This window comes from Diachasma alloeum, unplaced genomic scaffold, assembly GCF_001412515.2.
Source record: "Diachasma alloeum isolate Michigan unplaced genomic scaffold, Dall2.0 Dall_scaffold_00302, whole genome shotgun sequence".
NCBI classification, from domain to species: Eukaryota; Metazoa; Arthropoda; class Insecta; order Hymenoptera; family Braconidae; genus Diachasma; species Diachasma alloeum.
Genome location: NW_021680441.1, coordinates 1,379,210 through 1,402,470, shown reverse-complemented (window position 1 = coordinate 1,402,470; position 23,261 = coordinate 1,379,210). Strand labels below are relative to the sequence as shown.

Below are 23,261 nucleotides of genomic sequence, written 5' to 3'. Positions count from 1 at the left end.
CGAAAGTCGACTTTCCCCCTGGAAAAATCCAAGATCTGACACTTTGGCCCTCGTGACCCTTGTGACCCTTTGACCGACTTTCCCCTTGAAAAAATCCGAGATCTGACACTTTGGTCCCCGGTGAAAAAAATTTTTATACAAAAATTAATATACCACCTCGTCATGGAAAACAGATCACCGTCCCCCACGGCAGGATTGCTTTCCGAGCCGAAGGCGAGGGACGGTGATCTGTTTTCCAAGGCTCAGGCATGTAATGTACTATTTCAGTTTTCACTTCACAATAAATTGTTCAAGAGGTTTATCAGATCATGAAGAAGACGCCATCAAAATCATGAATTGAAGACGCCTACGAAACTAAACATTCAGGAGGCGATTAAAGTGCCGAGAGTGTGGGTAGTCCTCGAGCGCATGGAGCTAGAGGTATCTTATAGAGAGGTATCTTACATAAAGCCTCGCCTGTACTATGAAAATTACGGTTGTTCCTAATCACATTCCTGTTGATTCTCATTGTTTTCCACAGTATTTATCATGTTTATTTCCACAATAAATGACAAATAGTTGATAAAATTCTTATCAAAAAGAAGCACTTATTTTTTTCAGGGGGTCCCTTTTGCCCGCCGGGTCCACTTTGCCCTACCCTCCCCTACAGTTATGATTGTTGAGTCTTTTAAGGCCGAGTTGATAGCGAATGCTGCATTCCAATGCAATTGGGTGAATGAGAGCCGGGGTTTCAAGAAGCACTTGCAGCTGATCATCTTCAGTGCAAACCAAGGGGTTGCCTTCAATATTTGGGGATTTTTTTCAGTAAATTTGAATCAATTGACGCGGGTATGATCAATGTTCATCAATACTCACAAGACGGCAAATATGAAATTTAGAAGAGAATAACGTCTTTACAGATCGGAAGTACGGCCGTGAGTTTCTTCGCACTAGTCAACACTGTATCGTAAATGAAGAGGACGAATGATGCTTATTACGGCTACAATCATTTAGATTCTATAAACAACCCGATGAAGCTTTCTGTTGTCTGATTCATATACAGAACCAGATATCAATGAGTTCGTTTGAAATAAAATAAAAACCCCTAAAGGCAATAAGAAATCCAAAGCCAGCGGTAAAGACCTAATTACACATTATCGCACAATCAATATAACTAGCTATAAGAGGGAAGGGAAGCCAGTTGATATCTGGACAAGCGTTTACGACCGGCCGCTCTGCCAAGTCTGCCACCACTCACCCTCCGGTGGGTGGTGGCAGACCTACCACTCCTGCATCATTGACGAGTTACCATGTATTCTTGATCAGAGATAATGTCATTCTAATGAAAGATGATTACGAATTCATAAAATTTGAGCCCAAAAAAACATTCATATCTTGTCTGACATCGCTGCTACAAACTCGGGTCTAGAACTCGGGCTTTCAATTGAAGGACTCCCTCTAAGACTGGGAGGTACTGGAGGAGCTCAGGGGAGGGTTGAAAGACGACCTCATTCTGTCTACAACACGCCCAGTCTTCACACCAGGCCGAAAGAGAAGAAACACAAGAAGCGGGATTAGGGCACATATGCTCAGATTACCGGCAACTCAATCAAACTGGCAGTGATGCCTCAGTTGTATCCGGACCAGAATCTGGATCCCGGAGGGGTGACAGAGGTGAGGAAGCTCCTGAAGTGGGCTATCTTAGCCCTACCGGATGGAGCCAAGGCACCCACCTTCGACGGGGTCTGGGAGAGGGACGGTGCAGTCGTGGTGAACTGCACAGATGAGATCACAGGGAATTGGCTGAAAAGCCTATTTCCTGAAAGCAAAATAAGTGGACACACCATACACGTTGTGTCACTCTCGGAGCGTCCAAAAAAGCACCGGGTAGTGGTGCACGTGGAGGACCCAGAGATCACTTCTCAGGAAGCATTGTGCTTCCTTGAGAAGCAAAACAAGGGTCTGATGACCAGCAAGTGGGTTGTAGTTCGGGGCAGTGAAACTAGGGACGCTAAAAATGCCTATTTCGCTGCGCTGATTGACGACAGTGCGCTGCGGATCTGAATATATATGTAGGGAGTATTTTCCTAGATTTCAGTAGTTGTGCTAAACCGCTCGGTGGCGCCACATGAAAATTTCGGCCTCCGGTGAGTTGACGTCACAGGCCTTTTGAGAGCATTTAAAAAATGTAATTTTTAAAAGCAAATAAATAATTATGGATTCTTGGAGCCATATATTTGAGGGAAAAAAATTTAAAAAACACGCAAGTTCCCTATTAGACCTATAGCGGTGATTAGCTCCTAACAATCGTCCATGACCTAATTTTTAATTCAGTTTGCTACTAGCCCATGTTATATTCAATAGAAACGAGACATACGACTTGAGTCAGACTGCCTACCCCGCAATCTATCCCTTCGCGATCGACAGTATGAGTAAATACATCGCGTGTATTTCTATTGAGCTTTTGATATTTATCAGCGTGGGTGCTTGGTGGATAGCTGCAGACATGGTGTTCCTGCAATCGGCGACTCACTTATCTTCACAGTATCAAGTATAACTCCAGCCAAACCGCGAAAAAGATGACCAAGTAATCGTAAATTGTCTTATTTTTTGCATCAGATTTTGAATGATGATTTAATGACGATTAAAACCGCAAATGATACGCCTACTGTTAGTAATTATTCTCCGATTCAACAATTGAATTCTATTGGCAAACGTCACGCTCATTTGTTACTGTGAGAAAATTCGACTGCTGTTCGTCCAAATCATCATTTTGTGTTTTTTAGATTGTCCGAGAAGTTGAAGAGATTATTCAGCCCGATATTGATGTGTCTGATGTTGGTGACGAGCGCTAATATTTGCATCTGCATAATAAATCTTCAGGAGGTATCTTTGAATTTAATCTCATGGCTATGATTATTGACGTACGAATAGACGTTGATTTCAGGAACTTATCCATAAAAACATTGCTGGAGTCAACAAATGTGTTGTACACACTATAATTACGATGATCCAACCGGCTATATATTGCATTTATACCAATGATCTTGTTGAAAGTGTAAGTCATGTCAGTTAACCCTCTGAGGTGAACGGGCGTTTCCCCCACTCTATATTATCTCGGTGAGGCGTGGCCTACACAGCATGGTGGGAGCTGCGACGTCAGTGTCGGCTCAACAGTGCTGCGAGCTGACTATAGGGCTTCTAGCAGAAGTTTTCCCTTTCCAGGGAACCCCCTCTCCACGTAATTCCCACTCATATGCTTGTCCCCCACTCCAAAAATCCATGGATATTCTTCTGGAAGAATAGCCCTACGATCAGACCGAGGAGATTATGCTTTTGGTTTTCAGAGGTGGGGACAAGTATGTGAGTGGGCATTGGGCAAAGTGGGGGGGGGGGCACAATCTCCTCAGTTCTATTCCAAATTAAGGGTGCCAAGTGAATTTGAAAAAAGATTCAAAAAAAATTTTTTCTTCCCCTCCATCATTGGAGAAATATGTATTCATCCATCCGACGAAATTTCAAACCCGCAACCGGAACTAGACATCGAGAAAATAAATGCGGAAAATCCTCTATTTCGCGTGACGAACCTCGAGAAAGCATGGGATCAAATGGGTACGGCGGGTTGAAATATCTCTCTTATTCACCCCGGTACCCCATTGTTTTTTGTCGCCATCACATTGAACACATCATTCCCCATATCTTCAAATTTTTTCAAATTTTTCTTGAGTTTCTAGGGGGTTGAAACGTTCAATTTAATCAAAACTCCATAAGAGGCCGTGTATAAGACTGATTTTGTTTATTTAATTTCTCGATATCCATAAGTTCTAAAATTTTAAAATTGTCACCGATGTTCACCATCTGTCTAATACTATTAATTAAAAAAATTATAACTTTGTTGGTGAATGTCAATTTTCAAGGTCATCGCCAAATTCACTTGGCACCCTTAATTTCCACTGTACGAGGGAACTGTGGCGCCTTAGAGCTGATCTTGTTGCGTTACTGCGCGATAGCCTGGCCTTCTACCAGGTAGTGGGGACAGTAAACGCGCGCGATTTGTTCACCCTATACGAAGAAGTTCTTCGTATTTTTAATGTAAAATCTCGGTTTTTGTCTCGCTTTGTCTCGTCTCGAATTTCTACATATAAAAAACCCGAAAAACTGGAAACCGAGGTAAGATAAATTGACTCAGAGTCATCACGAGAGGAATCAATACTGCGTATTTCGAGATTGAAACCAGACTAAAAATTTCCGCGTTCACTGAGTCCGAGACAATCCATCCAAAGTATTATCTCGTAATGTCCCGTAAAGTCTCTCGTGGCATCACTACTCCCAAGAAATTTATCCTCAAGAGATGAAATATTTGGTGGGAGAAATTAGTTTTGTGATATTATGACGATATTTCTATCAGTGTATTTTTTTTTCTCGCTGTATCGTTAATATTTCGAAAAAAAACTTCATCACTTGATTATACATAAGTGTTATTATTGATAATGATAATAATCCGTACAGTTTTCATTCTATTATTTATAGAATATTCAATAAAAGGTGAAATCGTCCAGGTATTGGCCCGAGTCCAGCTATTGCCCTGCTCACCCTACTAAATCGTAAATTTTTTTAGGCCGAGCGGACCGCAACAGCGGCATATGAATCTGATTGGGTGGCCGAAACTCAGAATTTCAAAAAATCTGTGCGACTGATGACCATGCGTTCCCAAAAAGGTCTGAAATTCCGGATTTATGGATTCTTCAACGTCGACTTGAATCAATTGACGCAGGTATTATGCCCCATCAATGACCTTATCAAATCAACATAATAATTACGATATTATCGCTCATAGATTGGTGTCACCGCTGCGAGATTTTTTGCACTGATGAACAATCTATCCTGATCTGATCAGCCTCAAAAGTAAAATCAAAGTGAATGTGCAGTAAAATTTGAATGATTGCCTCACCCACATAGATGTGAGCCAATTCTAGTTATCGTTTATACCAACTTGAACTATGATTCCCACAGCCGTTAACTCAAGCATGATATCACCTGTTGATGTCACATCGTCTGTCGATAATAGCGAGAGCGTCAGAGACTTCAAGACCTAGCGCGGATAATTACCAACTGCTGAACAAAATTCTCCCAATGATGAAACAATTTTCAAAATAAATGAGAAAATTTTAAAGTAACCGCATTACATTCGCATATTATTTGAATCCGACGAAGACAATGCTTCAGTCATTAAGATAGTTACCTTTGCGCTTGATTCTTGGACTATTGCAACCAATTGGTTGATATTACTGATCGATTAATGAGGGGTCAAAGACCTCGATGACCTCCAGAAAACTGAAACCGCATTATCTCGTCGTTTTCGATAAAATAAAATATAATTGCAAAGAAAACTTTCGTTTTATTCGAAAAAGCTGTCGCTAACAGGATCATCGGGCCAGACGTTTTTCTATGAATAATGAAAAACTCTGATGGACTGCCGGAGCCGATAAACTTCTCCCATATAATTAATTTGTCGATATCATTTACAATGCAAGCGCTCTTCTCAGAAAAAGCTCCAAACTTTTGCAAGACGTAATATTCCCCCCGAATGATCGTGAATAACGAATGATCCTGAGGCCTGTGGGGAGGGTTCATCGCCGTAGTGATAGTCGGCGGAGCTCAGTCAACAGACACTGTCAGTCCGATGAACATCTCCAGTCTTCACTCTTCAACAATTCACTGTCAGGTAAGTGAATCAAATTCAACTGCATAAAACGTGCAACAGTGAATTAAAATATCATCTTACAAGAAAAAAAATTCGCGGTGAAATATATTTCCTTGACGTGTATCGAAGCTAAATCAAGAGCCCTCGGGAGTGAAAAAGAACTACTGAAGTGCGGGGAAAAGTTTGCGCAGTGAATTCTCAGCCGAAAAGGAATGGAAAAATTCGAAAGATGGCTTAAAAAATTTCTTCCCTTTGTAGAAACGGGATCAAGCGAGTTGGGAGTGATCTGTAAACAATAAATCATTTCTAAAAATATTTGAAAATGCGAGATGGAAGCGGCGCCATCTTTAAAGCGCCTTAACCTTGAAAACGGCACCGGACGGTGTAAGTGTCATGGTCACATGCACGAAAAAATTTAATAATAGCCGAATCAATTCAAGAATTCCGTTTTTTTGTAGAAATGTTCGATGGGAAATTCTATTGAGATATTTTCTACAGAAATTCCGTGGTTCAAATTTCCTATTTTTTGGGTCAATTTTTTTCTATCAAAAGAAGAAGAAAATAAAGTGGACGAAACATGCAAAACACATGCGTGGATGGAAAATTCGCCTTGGGGAATTTCTATCGAAAATATTTCACTAGAAAATTTGCGTAGAAAGTTAAAATTCTCCGGGTTTTTTCTATAAAATAGTTTCTGCTGGACATTTTCTATTGAAAAAATGCGCGGTGAAGCTGTAGATTTCCTCAATAGAAGTTCAATAAAGTGATTCAAATCGTCAAGCCTCGATGTCTCATTCTCAACCTGCGACAAAATCCAGTGTGCCTGGTTTTCAACGAGCGACAGATTCGTAATCACAATTTTAGGTTAGATTGTGCTCCTTTTTGACCGCTTTTGACGTATGGAAAACAATCCCCTTATTATTTTCCCTCAATTTTGTAAATATAATTTGTGTAAATGAATTGAGGAGACAATGAAGTTATCATGAATAGTCTGGGCCTCAGTTTGATACTCAGAATGGGGTGTTTGTGCTCCAAAGAAACAATCACTGTCAATTCGACCAAGTACAGGGTTTTGGAGCATCTTGGAGAAGGGTATGTGCATTAATTAATTAAAAACAAAAAACTCAAACTAATGATTAAAAGACAGAAGTTGACGAATTTATCATGAGTTTTTGGCCTCTCCCGATTTATATAAATCATGCTGCGAATTTTGGATTCATCAGGGGTTTCAGCACAGTTTATCTAGTAGAAGATATCGAAAGTCACAAAAAATATGCAATCAAAAAAATTGTTTGTCATGGACCTGAGGACCAGCATGCAGCTGCCAAAGAGATCGAGTGTCATTCGATGTTGAAACACCCAAATATCATTCCTCTCATAGATTCAGCTCAAAATGGCCTTGCCGATCCCCTCATCAATTCTACTGGGGAGGTTCTGCTGGTTCTGCCTTATTATCACGTGAGAATATTTTTGATTCAATTTATTGGATGAGTGATAAGAGAAGAAAAGCCGAGAGAGAAACAGATTGAGGGGATGTGTGAAAAAGCAATTCGAATATTTTACGTCTTTCTCTTTTGAAAATATCTCTTGAACAAATAGATTTTAGAGGAAATGTCCAAGAACTTTTTTCAGAGAATTGTATTCTCCATAAAGAAATATTATCTGATCTGTGAAAAGATAATTCGAATAATTTACGTCTTTCTCTCTTGAAATTATCTCTGAGACAAATATATTTGGGAGAAAATGTCAAAGGAGTTTTGTTCGAGAATTATATTCTTCATAAAAAAAAATGTCAAATTCTCCCCTAAACCCAAAATAAAAGCATCTTCAATTCCTAGAGAGGAACATTAGCCCACGAACTAGAGAGAAGATCCAAGAATTCCAACTACTTCAGTCCCCTGGAGATTCTCAACCTATTTCTCCAGATATGCGAGGGTGTGAGGGCCTTTCACGAGGTGAAGCCTGAACCCCTAGCCCACAGAGACCTCAAAACAGCGAATATTGTGATTGGGGATGGCATGACACCAGTGATAATGGACCTGGGGTCTGTCGCCCCAGCTAGGGTCAAGGTCTGTGGAGCTCAGGACGCTCAGTCCCTTCAGGATGTCGCGGCTGAGAGATGCTCAATGCCTTACAGAGCACCTGAACTCTTCAATGTCGAGAGCTACTGCATGGTCGACGAGAGAACTGACATATGGGCCCTTGGCTGTATTTTGTACGCCCTTTGCTATTTTAAATCACCTTTTGATGCTGTTTACGAACGGGGGGACAGTGTGGCACTGGCAGTCATCAGTGCTAATGTCAGTTTTCCGGAGAATGCACCTTACAGTGAGGTAAATATTAAATGAGGTCAAATATTTCCTCTTTTTGCCCGGGTACCCCAGATTTTTCTCTGGCCGTTGGATTCAGTATTTTACACATTGCTTTCCATTTTTATTTATGTTTTTAGAGTCTTCTAGTGGGTGAATTATCAATTTGAAAAAAAAATTCATAAAAGCCCGTGTATAAGGCAAAATTAGTTTATTCATTTCTGCCGAGACTATTGCGATCAAGTTTTTTTAACGTTAGAAAAGTTAGTTTTATATATATGCTGGCAGCCGAAAAAATTTCAGAATTTTCCTTGTCCATGAAAAAAAAAACACATTTACCGACAATTTACCGACACTGGCTAAACATCCTTAACCGTCCAGCTATTGGCCTGTTTACCCAAAAATATTTTCTATTTTTAAAAATGTGCAGTATATCTGCGAAATTCTTCAATAGAGTCAGCCAAAAATTGACAGAATTTTCTACCGAATTCACAAGGTTTTTGTGAAGATATTTGCAAACAACATTTTTTTTTCAGGAAATGCAGAATTTAATTCTCTCAATGTTGAAAACAAATCCGATGGAGCGACCCTATATCTACAGTGTAATAGAAAGTATTCACGATGCAATAGCCAAGATCGAGGGACGAGTCTGATCGTTAATATTAATTTTATTAATTTATTTGCGATGATAATTGAACAGTGAAAAGATAAATTAAATTTATCTTCCCGATTCATAATTTTTCTGAATTAACTTAAGAAAATATTTCAGTTGTCATTTATCCACTGAGTGTAATTAGATTATCAATTATTTCTTTGATTTTATTCGTAATTATACGTAATTAGTTAGAAGAGAAATTTTTCCTAGTAATTCCGACCAGAATAAAGAAACAAATAAGATAATTTTTAACAAGAAAATTTCAATGTTCGACGAACACATCTGCATTTGAAAGATTAATCAACTGTTGATAAATTAATGAAGCGAAACACTGCAATTATTGATGTATAGTATAGATTTTATTAAACGATTGATCGATGTAATTTAACATTCCTATGAATTATCAGTTATATTGTAAAGAAATATTTTACTATTGAATAGAAATATTGTTGAAGTAATCAGAGGAATTTATACCGTCGGAAATAAAAGAGTGATTATCAATGAATAAATTATTTTCTCAATTACAAATTCCTTGAAAAAGATTTAAAATCTCATTTTTGTGGATTATTATTTTGCGATTATCTCGATAATTACTAGGTTTAGGAGAAACTCACAGAAGACTTTTTTGTGGGGAATTTAATTATCCACAAAAGAGTTCTTATGACATTTTCTCCTAAAACTCTTCATTACTGAGATAATTACAGAATAATCAATTAATATTGATTTTTAATTCTTCAATTCATGTCTATTTAATTATAAATAATCAAAAAATGTAATTGTGAAATTTGTCTCAATTATTTGAAAAATTATTGGCAGCACTTCACGCTGGTCAACCTGTCTAAATAATTCCCATTGGAAACGTCAGGTGGCGCTCGCATCGACCGCTTCCTTTTCCGTTTTTGCTCTGATAGAGGTCTGTGCCAATTCGTGTTCAATAATTATAAATCATTTCAGTAATAATCAATCCTAGTGTTGTTAACTAAACGAATTATTGATTATTGTTAAAAAATTCATCATTATGATTGCAGTGGATATATTTGTGAATTATCGAGTGATGTTTTTGTTATTTTTTACAGAAATAAAATGGTGCAGCGACTCACCTACCGACGACGTCTGTCGTACAACACGAAGAGCAATCGGAGACGAGTGTAAGTATTCCGAAATTATCAGTAATTGCTCATCAAGTCGAGAGCAAAGGCTGCAATTTTTTATTGAGAGAGATTTTTTTTAAAGAAATTGAAAACCATTTGAGGTAGAAAATTTTCGGAGTGAAGTAAGGTTATGTTTTGCTGGAGTATACATTCACGTGTCAACTGCACTAGAATATAACAATGAATGTAACGATGAATTTTGGACGATTTTTTGAGAATTGAAGCCTTGAAATAGATTTTCCAAGGGGGAATTTCAATTTTTCAGAATGAATTTTTTATCTTCGCGAGGAGAAGATGATTTTGTTTTGTTTTTTGAAAATATCTCGAGATGGATTAGGTTTAGTAGAAAATGTTACAGACCATTTTTTATGGGAAACTGAATTGCCCACAAAAACGGACTCTAGACATTTTCTCCTAAAACCACTCATTAACGAGATAATGTACAAAACAAATCGTCCTGTCTTGTCGGAGTGTGACGATGTCGTTGACGTTAATTTGTTTCATACATGGATAACTATTAATTTTCTCCAAAAATGTCAGAAGATATTTTTTGTAGAGAATGAAATTCCTCACAGAAAATTTCTCTTCAATTTTTTTCCAAATCCCCTAGTTTCTGAGATAAAATTACCAAAAATGTTATTGAGAGCGAAATGAAGAATGAAATATCAAGCATTCGCTATTCAAAAAATTCATTATTGATGATTTAATTGCAGGGTACGTACTCCAGGTGGTAAGCTCGTGTACCAGTACCTGAAGAAACCCAAGAAGATACCAAGATGTGGTCAGTGCAAAGACAAACTCAGGGGTATCCAGCCAGCAAGGCCAATGGAACGCTCTCGTATGTGCAGACGTAAGAAGACTGTCAAGCGAGTCTACGGTGGTGTTCTCTGCCACAAATGCGTCAAAGAGAGGTACGAGGGGCTATCAACATAATTAAACCTCATCCCTATCAATTTTCTAATATTTTTTATCCCCCAAAAATTCATCCTGTGCACACTGAATCCGTAAAATAGAACTGGAAAGACCAGAAGAATTCCTCTCCATCCCTTAAAAAAATCTAATCGACTTTTATCAACTCTATGAGAATATTTCGAAGAACTTTATCTGCAGAAAATTTAGAAAATTGATGAAATTGAGACGATTCCGTGCTTGGAAAAAACTTGATTTTCACGTGATTTGGTTGCTTTTGTTAAATGCAAAATTGTCTTTTGAATGAATGATTTTTTGAGAAACTTGTCGTGATATTTTCGCAATTTCACCCAATAAATTCTAATGAATTTGTTTATTATTTTTCTAGGATTGTTCGTGCTTTCCTCATCGAGGAGCAGAAAATCGTGGTGAAGGTAATGAGGGCGCAGCAAGCTTCCACAAAAGCGAAGAAGGTCGAGAAATAACTTACCACATTTTAATTAATTAATAAAAAAAATTGGAAAAAACATACTGAGGAATTTTGTACAATTTTTTTCCACCACTTCCCCCCCCCTGAAACTAATTTTTTATCTTAAGGCCCGGGTGGATTATCTTTCGAATGTTATCTCTATTGTTTTTCCGTCTGCATAATGTAAAATGTATCACAATTTATATTGGATTTTACATACCCACGAGTCCCTAAAAATGATTGTACAATCAAAAAAAGTAGAAAAAAAACTGAACATTTTCAAAGAGTGTCTTTAATAAAGATTAAGAAATAAGTCCAATAGAGAGGAAATAGTGAATGGGTAATTTTTATTATTTTATTTTCAACGTGATTTACCGGAAGGGGTTTGCGACTGGCCATCGCCCGAAGGCCTTCAGCCTGGTATTTACAGAGATATTTAGTTGAATGTTATGATAATGTACCGTGTACCATAGAGATCAAAATACAAAAAGAGATAAATCGAGATTTTTGTACATTGGAAAGTACATGGGATGCGAGTGAAACAATTTGAAGGGTTTGATGAGAATGAAGAAAGAAAGTAGAGAACTAATGTTGTTTATGCAAAGATCTATTATTGGAGGCGTGCTAAACCCCCCCAGCCATTGGCTACTGTGACAAATGACGACCTAACAGCCATTAGATACGTCAAATTATTAATTGACAATTTCCTCCCTATTGGATTTATTTCCCAATATTATTGAAAAATGCTCTTTGAAAATGTTCGGCTTTTTTTCAACGTTGTTTTAATTGTACAATCATAATTTTTTCATTTACACTAATTCATTAATGGAAATGAGAAAAGGATGGAATATTTCTGAAACTTTTTCATCAATTTCATCAACCAGAGAATGGAAAAAAATGACAGTTATCTTGATAAATCTAATCAACAATAATTTTAAAAAAAGGAGAATGGTTTTTCGTTTGAGATTAGATTTCTAGTTCAGACCGAGTCATTTAGCACTACTCGAGCCTCCTTTCTGTTTCCCTCAACGGCTTGACTGTCTAACGTGCACCGAGTGTGAATTGTACGCTCGATACCAACAAATAAGGCGCTTGTTAAGAGCAACAAAATCACCTTTTTTTCAAACGAATGCAGTTCTCGTTATGGTTTCTCGGTGGTTAAGAACCGGAGAATGGAAGAAACGAGAGAACATTCTCATGTATCTCAAACTTTACCATAAATGGGAGCTGACATTCTTTTTAGCTTATACGGAAGAAACTGCGGGAGCATAAGCGTATTCACCGTTTGCTAAATAAATAAATAATTAACAAAAACTCATGACTAATCTACTGAAATTCACCTCACACTTATTCCATCATTCTTCTAATAATAATAATCACAATAATAATAACAGGAAAAATGGAAAAAGGTTTTCGACAAAAAAACAAGTGGGAAATTGATCTTGTATTGCATATAGCATAGTTATTTTTACTAATAAATTAGCAATATACAATAGACAAGAGTATTTTGAGAAGGACATCTTTACTTGTATCAAGAAATTCATGACTTGAACATTATCAAGCGTACCATATCTCACAATAAGAAAAAAAAATCTTATAAGAAATTTTCTACTTGTCCGAAAGATGAGGGCAATTGGTTCATATCAAGAAAACGCGTTCTCAAATCAATTCAAGGGGTTTTTGCATTAAAATATTTTAAAATTAAGACTAAAAAACAATTGAATGAATTAATTCAATTTTACTTGGTTTGAGAAATAGCTTTCTTGTCATCAAGAAATTGTCCTCGTCCTTAGGACAAATACAAAATTTATTGACGAAAGTTTTCTTTTTCTCAGTGCAATTTTGCTGCTGAAAATTTTCATGCCACAAGTTTCTCGATATAAGTAAAGACGTACTTCTCAAAAAACTTTTTCCCAGTGTACCGGGTCGATATAATACAAAAAATCCAAAACTTGGATTTTAACGATTACAAAGCTTCTATTCGGAAGCAACAGCAATCTTTAAAATCAATTTGGAAAATCAATCGAAAATTTTTTTTTCCAATTTGTTTTTCCTCTAAAAATAGCAAAAAAAGGGGATAAAAAAATGGATGAACAATTCTCATTCTTACACTCGAGAGAGACGACTGAGAATGCCGAGAACTCGTCGAATTCACCGGACAAACTAAAAAAAATGAAGGAACAAAAGTGAGAATGTCAAGACGAATTTTACATTGTGAGAAACACAATTTTTTTTTCTCATTCCTCTCACAAGTCGTTTTTGCACAAGTCTTCAATAAGGGGGCAGGAAGGAACAGAGGGCTGGGAGGAAAGGCGAGGGCTCTTGGTCCTTTTTTGCACGTGCAATTTCGCACGTCGGGCGCAAGAAAATTGAGAATAAGAGAAATTGCGGTTGAATTCTCCCATCCCATCCTTCAAATGAGACTTCGATTGCTTTTGAATAACTCGGGATTTGCGTTGGAGTGCCGAGGAGTCTCTCATTCAATAATTCTTTTGGCATTGATAACTATCTACATTACTTTTTTCTCGCTATCGTAAATTGAATCTTGATGCAAATTGCATTTTGTTTTTTTATGAATTTTTATTGCAGAATTACGAGGATAAAAGTTTTTTCTCAGATTATTTCTTTTGGAGAATGAAAATGGGGAAAAAATGCGAGTCTAATATTACGAATTATTGTTGTACTAGGGTCCCTAGATTAATTTATACTATGTTATTTTATTTTATTTTCTTTCCATTTCAGTCTTCACAATTAGATTAATTTATTTTTATTCATTCTTACTGTTATTATATATATTTTCTTTCCTTAATTCACAACATTGAATGAAGAGGAATTCCTCATAAATCACGCGAGAATATAGATTGACAAACAATTTTCGATAATCATACCTAAAAGTTTTCATTTCTCTCTTTTTCTTTAAATTAATTAGTACCAATGATCTGAAAATGTGAACGAATATGAACATTTTACATCCCTTTGATTTCATTTCAATGGAACCGAAGAAGTAAATTGCAAGAAAGATCGATCAACATCAATCAGTATCAATAAAATGAAAAAATCTATTTTTCTAGGGGAGGATGGGACAAAGTGGAACGCGGGGTAAATTGAAACGGGGGCAAAGTGAAACGGTAGTGAATTTTGGTTTCCCAAAATTATAGGACCTTTTTGTTTTGTTTCTGAATGAAAGCTTATATATTTTTTCGAATAATGCACCAATACCCATAAATTCAATTCCTATCCTTATTTGCAAAGAATTCATTTAAAAAATAGCAAAGCATTCAAATCGTGCGATGAAAAATTTTATCGGATTATTATTATGTAATTTTCTATACACTGATTTGTTTATTCATTTGTTTAAGAAAAATCATAATTCAAAAAGGAGAATTCATTTTTTTCTTTTTCCAGTCTTAATTTTTTTAAGCAAAATGATGGTAAAATTATGAAAAAATTTTCATTAATTGCAGATATTGGCCGTAATATTGCTAATTTTTTCCGATTTTTATCTCATATATTTAGCAATTAAAATGAATTTATTTTTAAAAATGCGGTTTTTGTTGATTTTAATCATTTTTGAATTCATCGTTAAGTCGCTGTGGTTCCGTGGTAGATCTTCATAACAATTGATTCCTATAATTTACTGTGGCCCGTTTGACAAAATAACAAGTGGGTAGGGTGTCGGTTTTCACACCCGCGTCGCAACGGGGGGAAGGTATCCTGACGCCAAAACCCCAGGGGAATGTAAAAAAGGGACGAGAGAGACTGAACCGGTCCCGATGAATCTTTGTTATATATACCCTTGATCCTCTAAAACCCTCTCTCTTCCTCCTCTTAATTTTTTTTATCCTCTTCAACTATCACCACACGAAAAAAACCCCGAAAATCCAGGGCTGTAGCACTGAATAAAACATTGTTTTCGGCAATTATCCATTAACAATCGAGACAACAGAACTGATTCATCCAAAAATGACAACGCAATTTTTTCCCTCAGAAAATGTTAATAAAAACTATTCTATAGAAAGTTTTTCAGTCGACCAGGCATTTTGCAGTTGAGTATTGGACGGAAAATGCATTGAAATGCATTAAAATGACAGACAACTAAAATCCATGAGAAAAAATAATTTTCCCTTACATATTATGAATTTTATTTCTCATCCTTTGATTATTTGAGTACCCACTTCTCCCAAGTACTGGGACCCCGACCGAACTCAAGGGTCACCAGTTTTTTTTTAAACGAATAACCGAGATTAGTCGACCGTTACATTGGATAATCAATCGTAATTGTCTATTTAGACGTTGCCCAGAGGACCGTTTGTCCCCTCGTTATTTAATTCAACGAATCATCGGGGTCCACAGACCAGTGAATGAACCAGAGTTAAATCTTCAGCTCCACTTATTCATTCATTTCGCCGTTTATTTATTCACTTCTGATTGAACGAAACGCATTCAACTATTTTAGTCAACTATTTTAGTCAAATATTTTCATGTAAATAATTATTATTATTATCAGCGTATGCCTTTATCAATTTTTGGTTTGATGAAAATTGCAATTTTTCATTTTTATAAACATTTTCACAAAAAAATATACTGAAAACTAATTTTCTAATTGATTCGTCGGAACTGAAAGGGTAATATCCGGGTGGCCCACCGAGTTGTAGATAACGCAATTATGCATATTAGTGCTGAACGCTCGGTTTATCTTAACCCCTTGATAAGGTGAATTTTTACGGTTTCCCGAGTCAGGTGTGAAGGGAAGGTGGACCGGAGGCATCAGCCATCAGTGTAACATCTCCAAACAATATTTTTCACAGAAACAAAAATATAAAAAATTTTATTCCCACCTCAAAAAATTATTTAAAACCAAGAAAAATCTTCGGTGTTTTTTAATTTAATTTTTTTTTTTCAAATCAACAAATCATTGAGTTAATCTCATAATTGTGTCGATTAAACGCGCTGATCTGGGCCCCATTGACACAATTTTTTAAAAGATTTAATTGTATTTTTAAAACGGCAAAAAATCCGCAAATTACTAGTTATAAAAGTAAATACAGCCCTGGTAATCCGATGAATAGAATATCCCGATGATTTTGGTCCCGGTGGACTGGTACGATTGGGACCCTCTTGTGGGCACGGCGCGTTAAGGCCCCTCTTCTCTCATTCCCCGATTTTGCTCTTTTATGGTCTCTCCTCTCTTCTACGTCCCAACCGCATGAAATATGCCTTCCACTGGACGTTACGAATGCGCGTTGAATAGATCCGAGATTTCGTGCCTCGACACACTGAACAGAAGAGAACAAGACTCGATTCTCTCCTTCAAAAACCTCTCGGCATTATTTTCCTTTGTAATTTTTTCTCATTCTGTTTTTTTTCTCTTTTATTTTGTCTTGTTCTCGGGTCCTTTGTGTGACGCCTGAGGACTCGGGTAACAACAATACGGAGTCTGGTTGAGTTTCAGAACTAAATTTGTTTTGTTGAAACTTGCAAGATTATTTTTCAATAATATTTAAAAGAATCGAAATTCTTAAATTAGTGAGATAATCTCGGGTATCGAATTCATCTTTATAAATTTTCTAACAATTCTCTCGCCATTTTTCCTAAAAAAAACAAAAACCATGAAAAATATATTTTTTTTAAGCAGACGATTTCCAAAATGAGTGATTTATACTATTGCATCTACTTCCCTGAGTTATTTCCAAAATTTTAATTCCTTCCAGGTATCCACCGCAAATAATCATCAATCGTACTGTTAATCCCCGAATCCGGTTTAACATTGTCGCTCAGGATTTCGAAAATTAAATCCTGATTAAATGTCCCGCGGTGGGGCTTTTTGTCCGAAAGTAAGGGATCGACGCGCCCAGGATACCTGTAGGTGTCTGGAGGCGACCGTAAGGGTGGAACTGTGGGGGGGGGGAGACAGAGGTGCGAATGATTGCCTCACGTAGTGAGATGGGTCTTCGCTTTTCAGACGAAATTTAATACATTTGATCAATTGTGTCTAGACATAATTCCCTCATTTCCAGATCATTCCACACAGAGAGAAATATTCAATAAAAATTACGTATCTTTTTCGTAATTCCGGAGCGAAATGTGGTTGTAGGAAATTTTACGGAACTGTCACGGAATTTTTCCAGAGCGTTCCGTAATTTTTATCTGAATCTCCTGTGAAAAATTACGATACCGTGACTTAAATTTTCTGAGTGGATTCCGTAATCGGTGAGCGAATTGTGAGTTCCATAATTTTTACTGAACATTTCTCTCCGTACAATTAAAAAATGTAATTATGTCGAACGAAAAGATAAAATAAAATCCGTTGGAATCCATTTCTCTATTCAAAGCAGATGGCAGTAGACTACTGAGTAGAGGAAATACGGGAATTTTACGATTGTCGGTACTTATAAATGCCTGAATAGTTACGGATAATACAAATTGTGTCCATTGTACAAATGATTTCGTGCCGCCACCAATGTCTGGAGGACCCGAGGGTTAATTTCAAGCCTGCCAATAAATTACCACTCTCGGATACCTGTCTGAACCCTCCCCCCCCCCCACACCGGCCTAATTCCAGAAATACAAGTTATTAGAAGTATTCTTAATTAATGTTTTAATGAATTCATTCCAATTTATCACTTCGAAAAAAACGAAAACAAAACATAAAACTTGAATGTAAAAAATATCGTATTTTCAACCTTTGGATACTAGAAAATTTTCGTGAGCTGCATGAGAGCCTCTCATGTTACAATCTCATCGTCAGCCCCCCCGAAATTTACCACTCGAGGTAAAAAAAAAGAGATTGGAAAAAAAATTATTGTAAAAATTCCACTCGTGCTCACAAAAATGCTCAAGAGCAAATTAAAACGCATTAAATGTTCCACTCGTCAATATAATCTAAACTGGGGATCATGTTGACGCCTAGTTCACTAGTAAGTCCGACGACTTTACGAGTAATGCGTGCAAAACGAATGAATTCTAAACATATCCATTGCCGATTATTTCCTTTTTCGGTTTCTATAAATAATATAAACACTCGTCAACACGAATCAAGATAAATATCTCCCCCTCGCTGACATAGGGATCTTAACTGTTATCAAATGAGCATTAATTACCGCCAATATCAATGATCAAATTCATTTATTAAACAAGAAAGAATAACAAACTATTACTCATTACATAAAAAGGTTCAATGATATATTTTCCCACTATCCACGGAGAAGTCGAACGAGGCCATTGATTTTCGCATTCTTCCATTAATGATGACAAACTATCGGCAGGATTCATCTCCAGTTAATTATCAGCAATCGCGGATTTCTCCTCAGCAATCAATCCTCGTGATCTCAGCAGGGGTGAGGGTAATGACAAACACTTTTGTCCCAGATGTCAACAGTACCTGGAAATTCATAAGATGAATCTCACGCAACATGTATCCATTTTTCATGAATCCGCTTCCAGTCGTTCAAGTATTTTTCTTATTAATTTCGGAGGTCAATCAGTGGCGCCTAGAGACCCAGTGTCACACTTCATTTCATCTCACAGATAACATTCATCACATTTTTTTTATGTCTCGCACGCTTCAAGAGGAATTCGTTTCTCATGAAAGTGTCGATCATCTCTAAAAATATAAAATGATGTTACTGTTTTAACCAGTGATACATATTCAATCTTCATAACAGAGTACATAATTACATAACATGAAATGCATCAGTAAATTTTGAATTTGAAAAAGAAAAATCAAGAACTAAGTGCTAACCCCATCTACCCCTCATAAAAATCCGTCGGTAACCCCTAAGCCACATCTACGCATGCGCCCACCCTACGCATGCTCAAACCCACCCCCATGCCTCTCCCACCCCAAAGGTACCCCAAGCCTTTCTACAAACCAAAACCCGGCGAGAAGGAAAAAAAATCAAATAATATAAATAAGAAACCCAAAGAAAAGGGGCATCTCAGCTCCGACCGACTGCCGCCGTTCGTCGGTTAGCTGGCGTCGGACAACGTTAGGGTACAAGTCGCCCAGTGTGTTAAGAAGAATAAACGAAAAAGTAAAAAACGAGTATATCCAGAAGAGAGGCAAAGGAGCGTCGCGGCACAGTGGCGCCCGTAGGGCGCCGACTCACTCTAAACCGCCATAGCTGACGCCCCCGTCTGCCTCTCGCTCATCCCTCTCCGCCTCAACGCACGCACCTCACGCTGTCTCCCTTACTTACCTCATCTGGAGTCCCTACTTACCTCTCCTTTCTTCTTACTTACCTCGTATTCCCTCGTATCTCTTCTTTCTCTCGTATTCCCTGCTACCCTCTCCATACTTACCATTCTCCCGTTCCTCCACGTTCCCCTTCTCACGTTCGCCCGTCGTACAAAACCAGCCCGATCTCAGCCGAACGCACGCACCTCACGCTGTCTCCCTTACTTACCTCATCAGGAGTCCCTACTTACCTCTCCTTTCTTCTTACTTACCTCGTGTTCCCTCGTATCTCTTCTTTCTCTCGTATTCCCTGGTACCCTCTCCATACTTACCGTTCTCTCGTTCCTCCACGTTCCCCTTCCTCACGTTCACCCGTCGTACAAAACCAGCCCGATCTCAGCCGAACACTGCCCCCACTCCGCCTTACCTCACGGACCTAAACCCCCCACTACTTACCTACCGGAAACATCCGAACAACCGAACCTTCGGGGTATAGTAGGCACTACTCCTCACCGCTTTAACCACTACGTCACAGTGAAGTATGTGTTCTCGAGTGTAGAAAATGGCTGCTGCGCTCACCGTAAAAACGGGAAGGCGCGAATGTAAATACGGCCTACTATGGCTCAGTGTTTTTTTTATTCTCGCAAGAAATATTGGGGGTGAGTAAAATTTCATTCTATTTACTAGTGATTGCATTTTTTTGGGGCACAAGGGATCATGTTAGCAGGGGTTTAAGGGAGTTCAGGATTTTTTCTCTTGAGGCAGGAGAGAATGGGAAATATGTCGGGGGAAGGGGGACATTCTGCACACATGTGATTAGGATATCAGTGAGAAATTAAATCGAGTGTGAATCCTGTCACAGGATGAGGGAGGGGATTCTCAGGGGGCACATGTGGTTCCTAGGGAGGTGACAGATTTCCTCGGAGGGTGAGGGTGTCCCGGGTTTGGAGAATTTTCGCCGGAATTTCGAGTTGTGATTTTTGTTTTTTTATCAGGGGTGGGGAATCAGCCAGAGAATGCAGAGGTTAATTTTTGGAGTGAATGGTTGGAGATTAGTCTGAAGGGTTGACAGGGTTGCCAGATCATTATTAAAGGGGCGATATGTTTTGAGTTCAATTGGAATTTAGTCATTGATTGAGAGATGCGTAATTCTAGTGACGTTTGTTTATCGACTGAAATTCCAGAGTGCAGCATCACGAGTGATAAATCCTCGAGGTCCGAATGATAAAAATATCGAGAGAATTTGAAAACATTTTTTAATATATTTTTATAAGTATCTTGGGGATTGGTGGGAATTTCCGGAGATAAATTGTTGTGGATTTGGGGATCAAAGGGAGATGGACGGGCAGTCACCCTTCAGACGTCTGGAGCACTTGAGAATTTTTTTGTCGGGTGGGAGAAAAAAAAATTGGGGAGCATGTGTAAATATGCAGATGGCATCAATTTCATCATCTTTTTGCCAAAAAAAAATTGTACACTAAAAACTTTCGAGTTTGAGGGTGAATAGACGAAATTACTAGTCTCCCTGTTGTGAAGAATTGATCGATAATTTTTTAATGGAGTGAAAAAAAAATTGAGATGAATTCTTCAATGCTGCACGCATCATCTGTCGTATGTCACATTGACACTGACTTGACCCGACACGCGATTGCCCACGAAATACGGTTACGTCTTATGGGTTTGCACTCATTAGCCGATTCGATCCAAATATTTACTCAATCGGATATCGTTAACCAAGCCCATGTCCATTTAATTCCCGCAAATAGAATTTTTTTCACAACGAATATTCCGTGAATATCTTCGTAAAAAAATGTAAAGATATTTTTGTAATGCATAAAATGCATTTGGAATCTTCAAAAGACCGTCTCAAATCGACTGAACGACGACAGTATAAACAGATGATCTAGCGCAACCATAAATTGTTGTTCAATCCTAATAAGAAAATGCGATTGAAGACTCATCGATGCATTCCACAATCCATCGTGTTGTCTCAGTGGCTTCCATAATGTACGAACAGGTCTTTCTCGATCGACATCGGTATAAATCCCCCATGAGCAAAACCACTAACCGAGAAAGGCCTTTACCAATCTTACCTCAGTCACGTAGACACAATTTTTATCTCATTTCAGTTTTTTAATTCTTTAAAATTGATTTCCTCATCAATCCTACGCATGAGATTTCCCTCCTGGCGCCAGTCATCGCGTGTCTCTCTCGTAATAACGTAAACATTATGGGAGACCCTTGTTGTTGTGGAATTTCTGGGAGATATTCACAATTTTAATCAGCTGAAACATAACTCTTCTATTGATAGCTCAATTGTTCCGTTTTCGATGAAAATGAAAAGAATTCTCCTAAATTTTCGGCAGTCTCTGGAGAAAAAAAAACTCGGCATTTTTTCATCGATCTAATGGATAATTCCATATCGCCAATGATAAAATCGTAATCGCGCTATTAATAAATTTCCCAGGTCTAAAATTACCTCTGGACTGTTGCGATTACCAGAAAAAAATGCGTTATCGATAAAAATCAACTTCAAATCGACTTTCAAATGGAAAAAAATGGTGATAAAGCAACAATTATTGGCAGAGTTCAACGAAAAAAACTTGGGATTTTTTCCGGTGATTTTATGTCCAATAATTCCATTTATTTATGCCATCATGAACAGGACATTTTACGGCGGAACGTATCGCTGTACTTGCGATAAATAAATAAATAAATAATATGTTGAGAGGGTTATTACATCGCCCTCGATATTGGAATATAGCGGTATTACCAGGTTATGCACTTTACCCGGTGGTATTCCAGGAAAAGCCAGTGGGGTTACAAGGCACGCGGAGGGGTGTTTTCAGGTACTATTCATGGCGTTTTACCTTTCCATCGATTTGCACTTTTGCCAACTCTACTCGAGTATGCCATGCAGGTCGACAATCCGTGTAAATCTACCGAAGATATATTTTTTTGATTCATTACACAAAAAACATTATTTTAAATTTTTAAGGATATCTAAGTGCTTTTTACAATTTGCTACAGACTGCACCATAGATTCAATCATTTTCAATCATCAAATTTGTTAATTAAATTGCGTCATTAAAATTCCATTTTGCACAAAATTATTATTTTTTAATCATTCGTTGTTTATAAATAAATAATTGAAATTATTTAAACTTTTGGCAAACGTATTTTTTAGGTATGAAAACGATTTCTGGTAAAATTCTGAATATGAAAAACTTCGTTACGATTTCGAATGATTTTTGTGGTGGAAAATTGATTGTTGATAAATTATTTATAGAAACTACTCGTAATTTTCAGAAATTGTACCTTTTTAATTATTTCATCAATTAGGTGAATTGTTATTTGGCATTGCGGTCATTCGTAATTCCTCAGATGTTAGTGAAGTACATTTTTCTTTCGCGCTGTTATTTGAATCTCATCAAATTCGAACTTTAACACTGAGAGAGGGAGTGAGGGATTTCATCAATCTTGATCAAAAAGTAAACTATCATTTTTTTTCAGATTTTTAAAATATTTTTTGATGGTTCACTATCGAAATTCAAATTTAGACCTGTAAAGTTTAATAATATCATCGTAAAATGCCCGAAAACTTGAGGTCAAATGGGGCTCAAATGAAAGCTCCGGAGAAAAAATAGCCAAAGTACTTGGATATCCTTAAATTATTTCAACTATCATCAAAAAAATTTTAATCGACTTCATATCTTTTTTCATTTCTGCAATTAAAAATGCCAATTTGGCTGGGATAATCTGTGAATACGGCGAATATGTCCGAGATGAAAAAGAAAAATAAGAAAACTTGTAATTCAAAGAAAAAAACTGATTAGAATTTTTGTGTATCTCCGGGAAAACATTTTTAATCGTTATTACCACAATTAAAAGTCAATTACCCCCCCCCCC

General features: G+C 37.3%; 4 protein-coding genes across 4 annotated transcripts in view; all 4 read left to right on the top strand.

Moving 5' to 3' along the window:
- Positions 1–1,602: 1,602 nt before the first annotated feature.
- On the top strand, positions 1,603–4,897 carry LOC107039588 (putative odorant receptor 98b). The gene is made up of 7 exons (XM_015259298.1): positions 1,603–1,955; positions 2,314–2,530; positions 2,599–2,714; positions 2,766–2,865; positions 2,927–3,037; positions 4,598–4,753; positions 4,817–4,897. The coding sequence occupies exons 1-7, from the start codon at positions 1,603–1,605 to the stop codon at positions 4,865–4,867; spliced, it is 1,104 nt and encodes a 367-aa protein (XP_015114784.1). The 3' UTR covers positions 4,868–4,897.
- Positions 4,898–6,558: 1,661 nt separating this feature from the next.
- LOC107039620 (serine/threonine-protein kinase 16) lies at positions 6,559–8,892 on the top strand. The gene is made up of 4 exons (XM_015259336.1): positions 6,559–6,775; positions 6,907–7,141; positions 7,522–8,016; positions 8,529–8,892. The coding sequence occupies exons 1-4, from the start codon at positions 6,666–6,668 to the stop codon at positions 8,643–8,645; spliced, it is 957 nt and encodes a 318-aa protein (XP_015114822.1). The 5' UTR covers positions 6,559–6,665; the 3' UTR covers positions 8,646–8,892.
- A 602-nt stretch (positions 8,893–9,494) lies between these two features.
- Positions 9,495–11,238, top strand: LOC107039616 (60S ribosomal protein L34). The gene is made up of 4 exons (XM_015259332.1): positions 9,495–9,560; positions 9,724–9,795; positions 10,512–10,709; positions 11,096–11,238. Exons 2-4 carry the CDS (start codon positions 9,731–9,733, stop codon positions 11,190–11,192), a joined length of 360 nt encoding a protein of 119 aa, XP_015114818.1. The 5' UTR covers positions 9,495–9,560; positions 9,724–9,730; the 3' UTR covers positions 11,193–11,238.
- An 8,534-nt stretch (positions 11,239–19,772) lies between these two features.
- LOC107039591 (bone morphogenetic protein receptor type-1B) overlaps positions 19,773–23,261 on the top strand; it is a 9,685-nt gene continuing 6,196 nt past the window's right edge. The window contains exon 1 of the mRNA XM_015259302.2: positions 19,773–20,011. Coding sequence (XP_015114788.1) covers positions 19,915–20,011 — 97 coding nt within the window. The 5' untranslated portion in view covers positions 19,773–19,914. The remainder of the gene's footprint in view (positions 20,012–23,261) is intronic.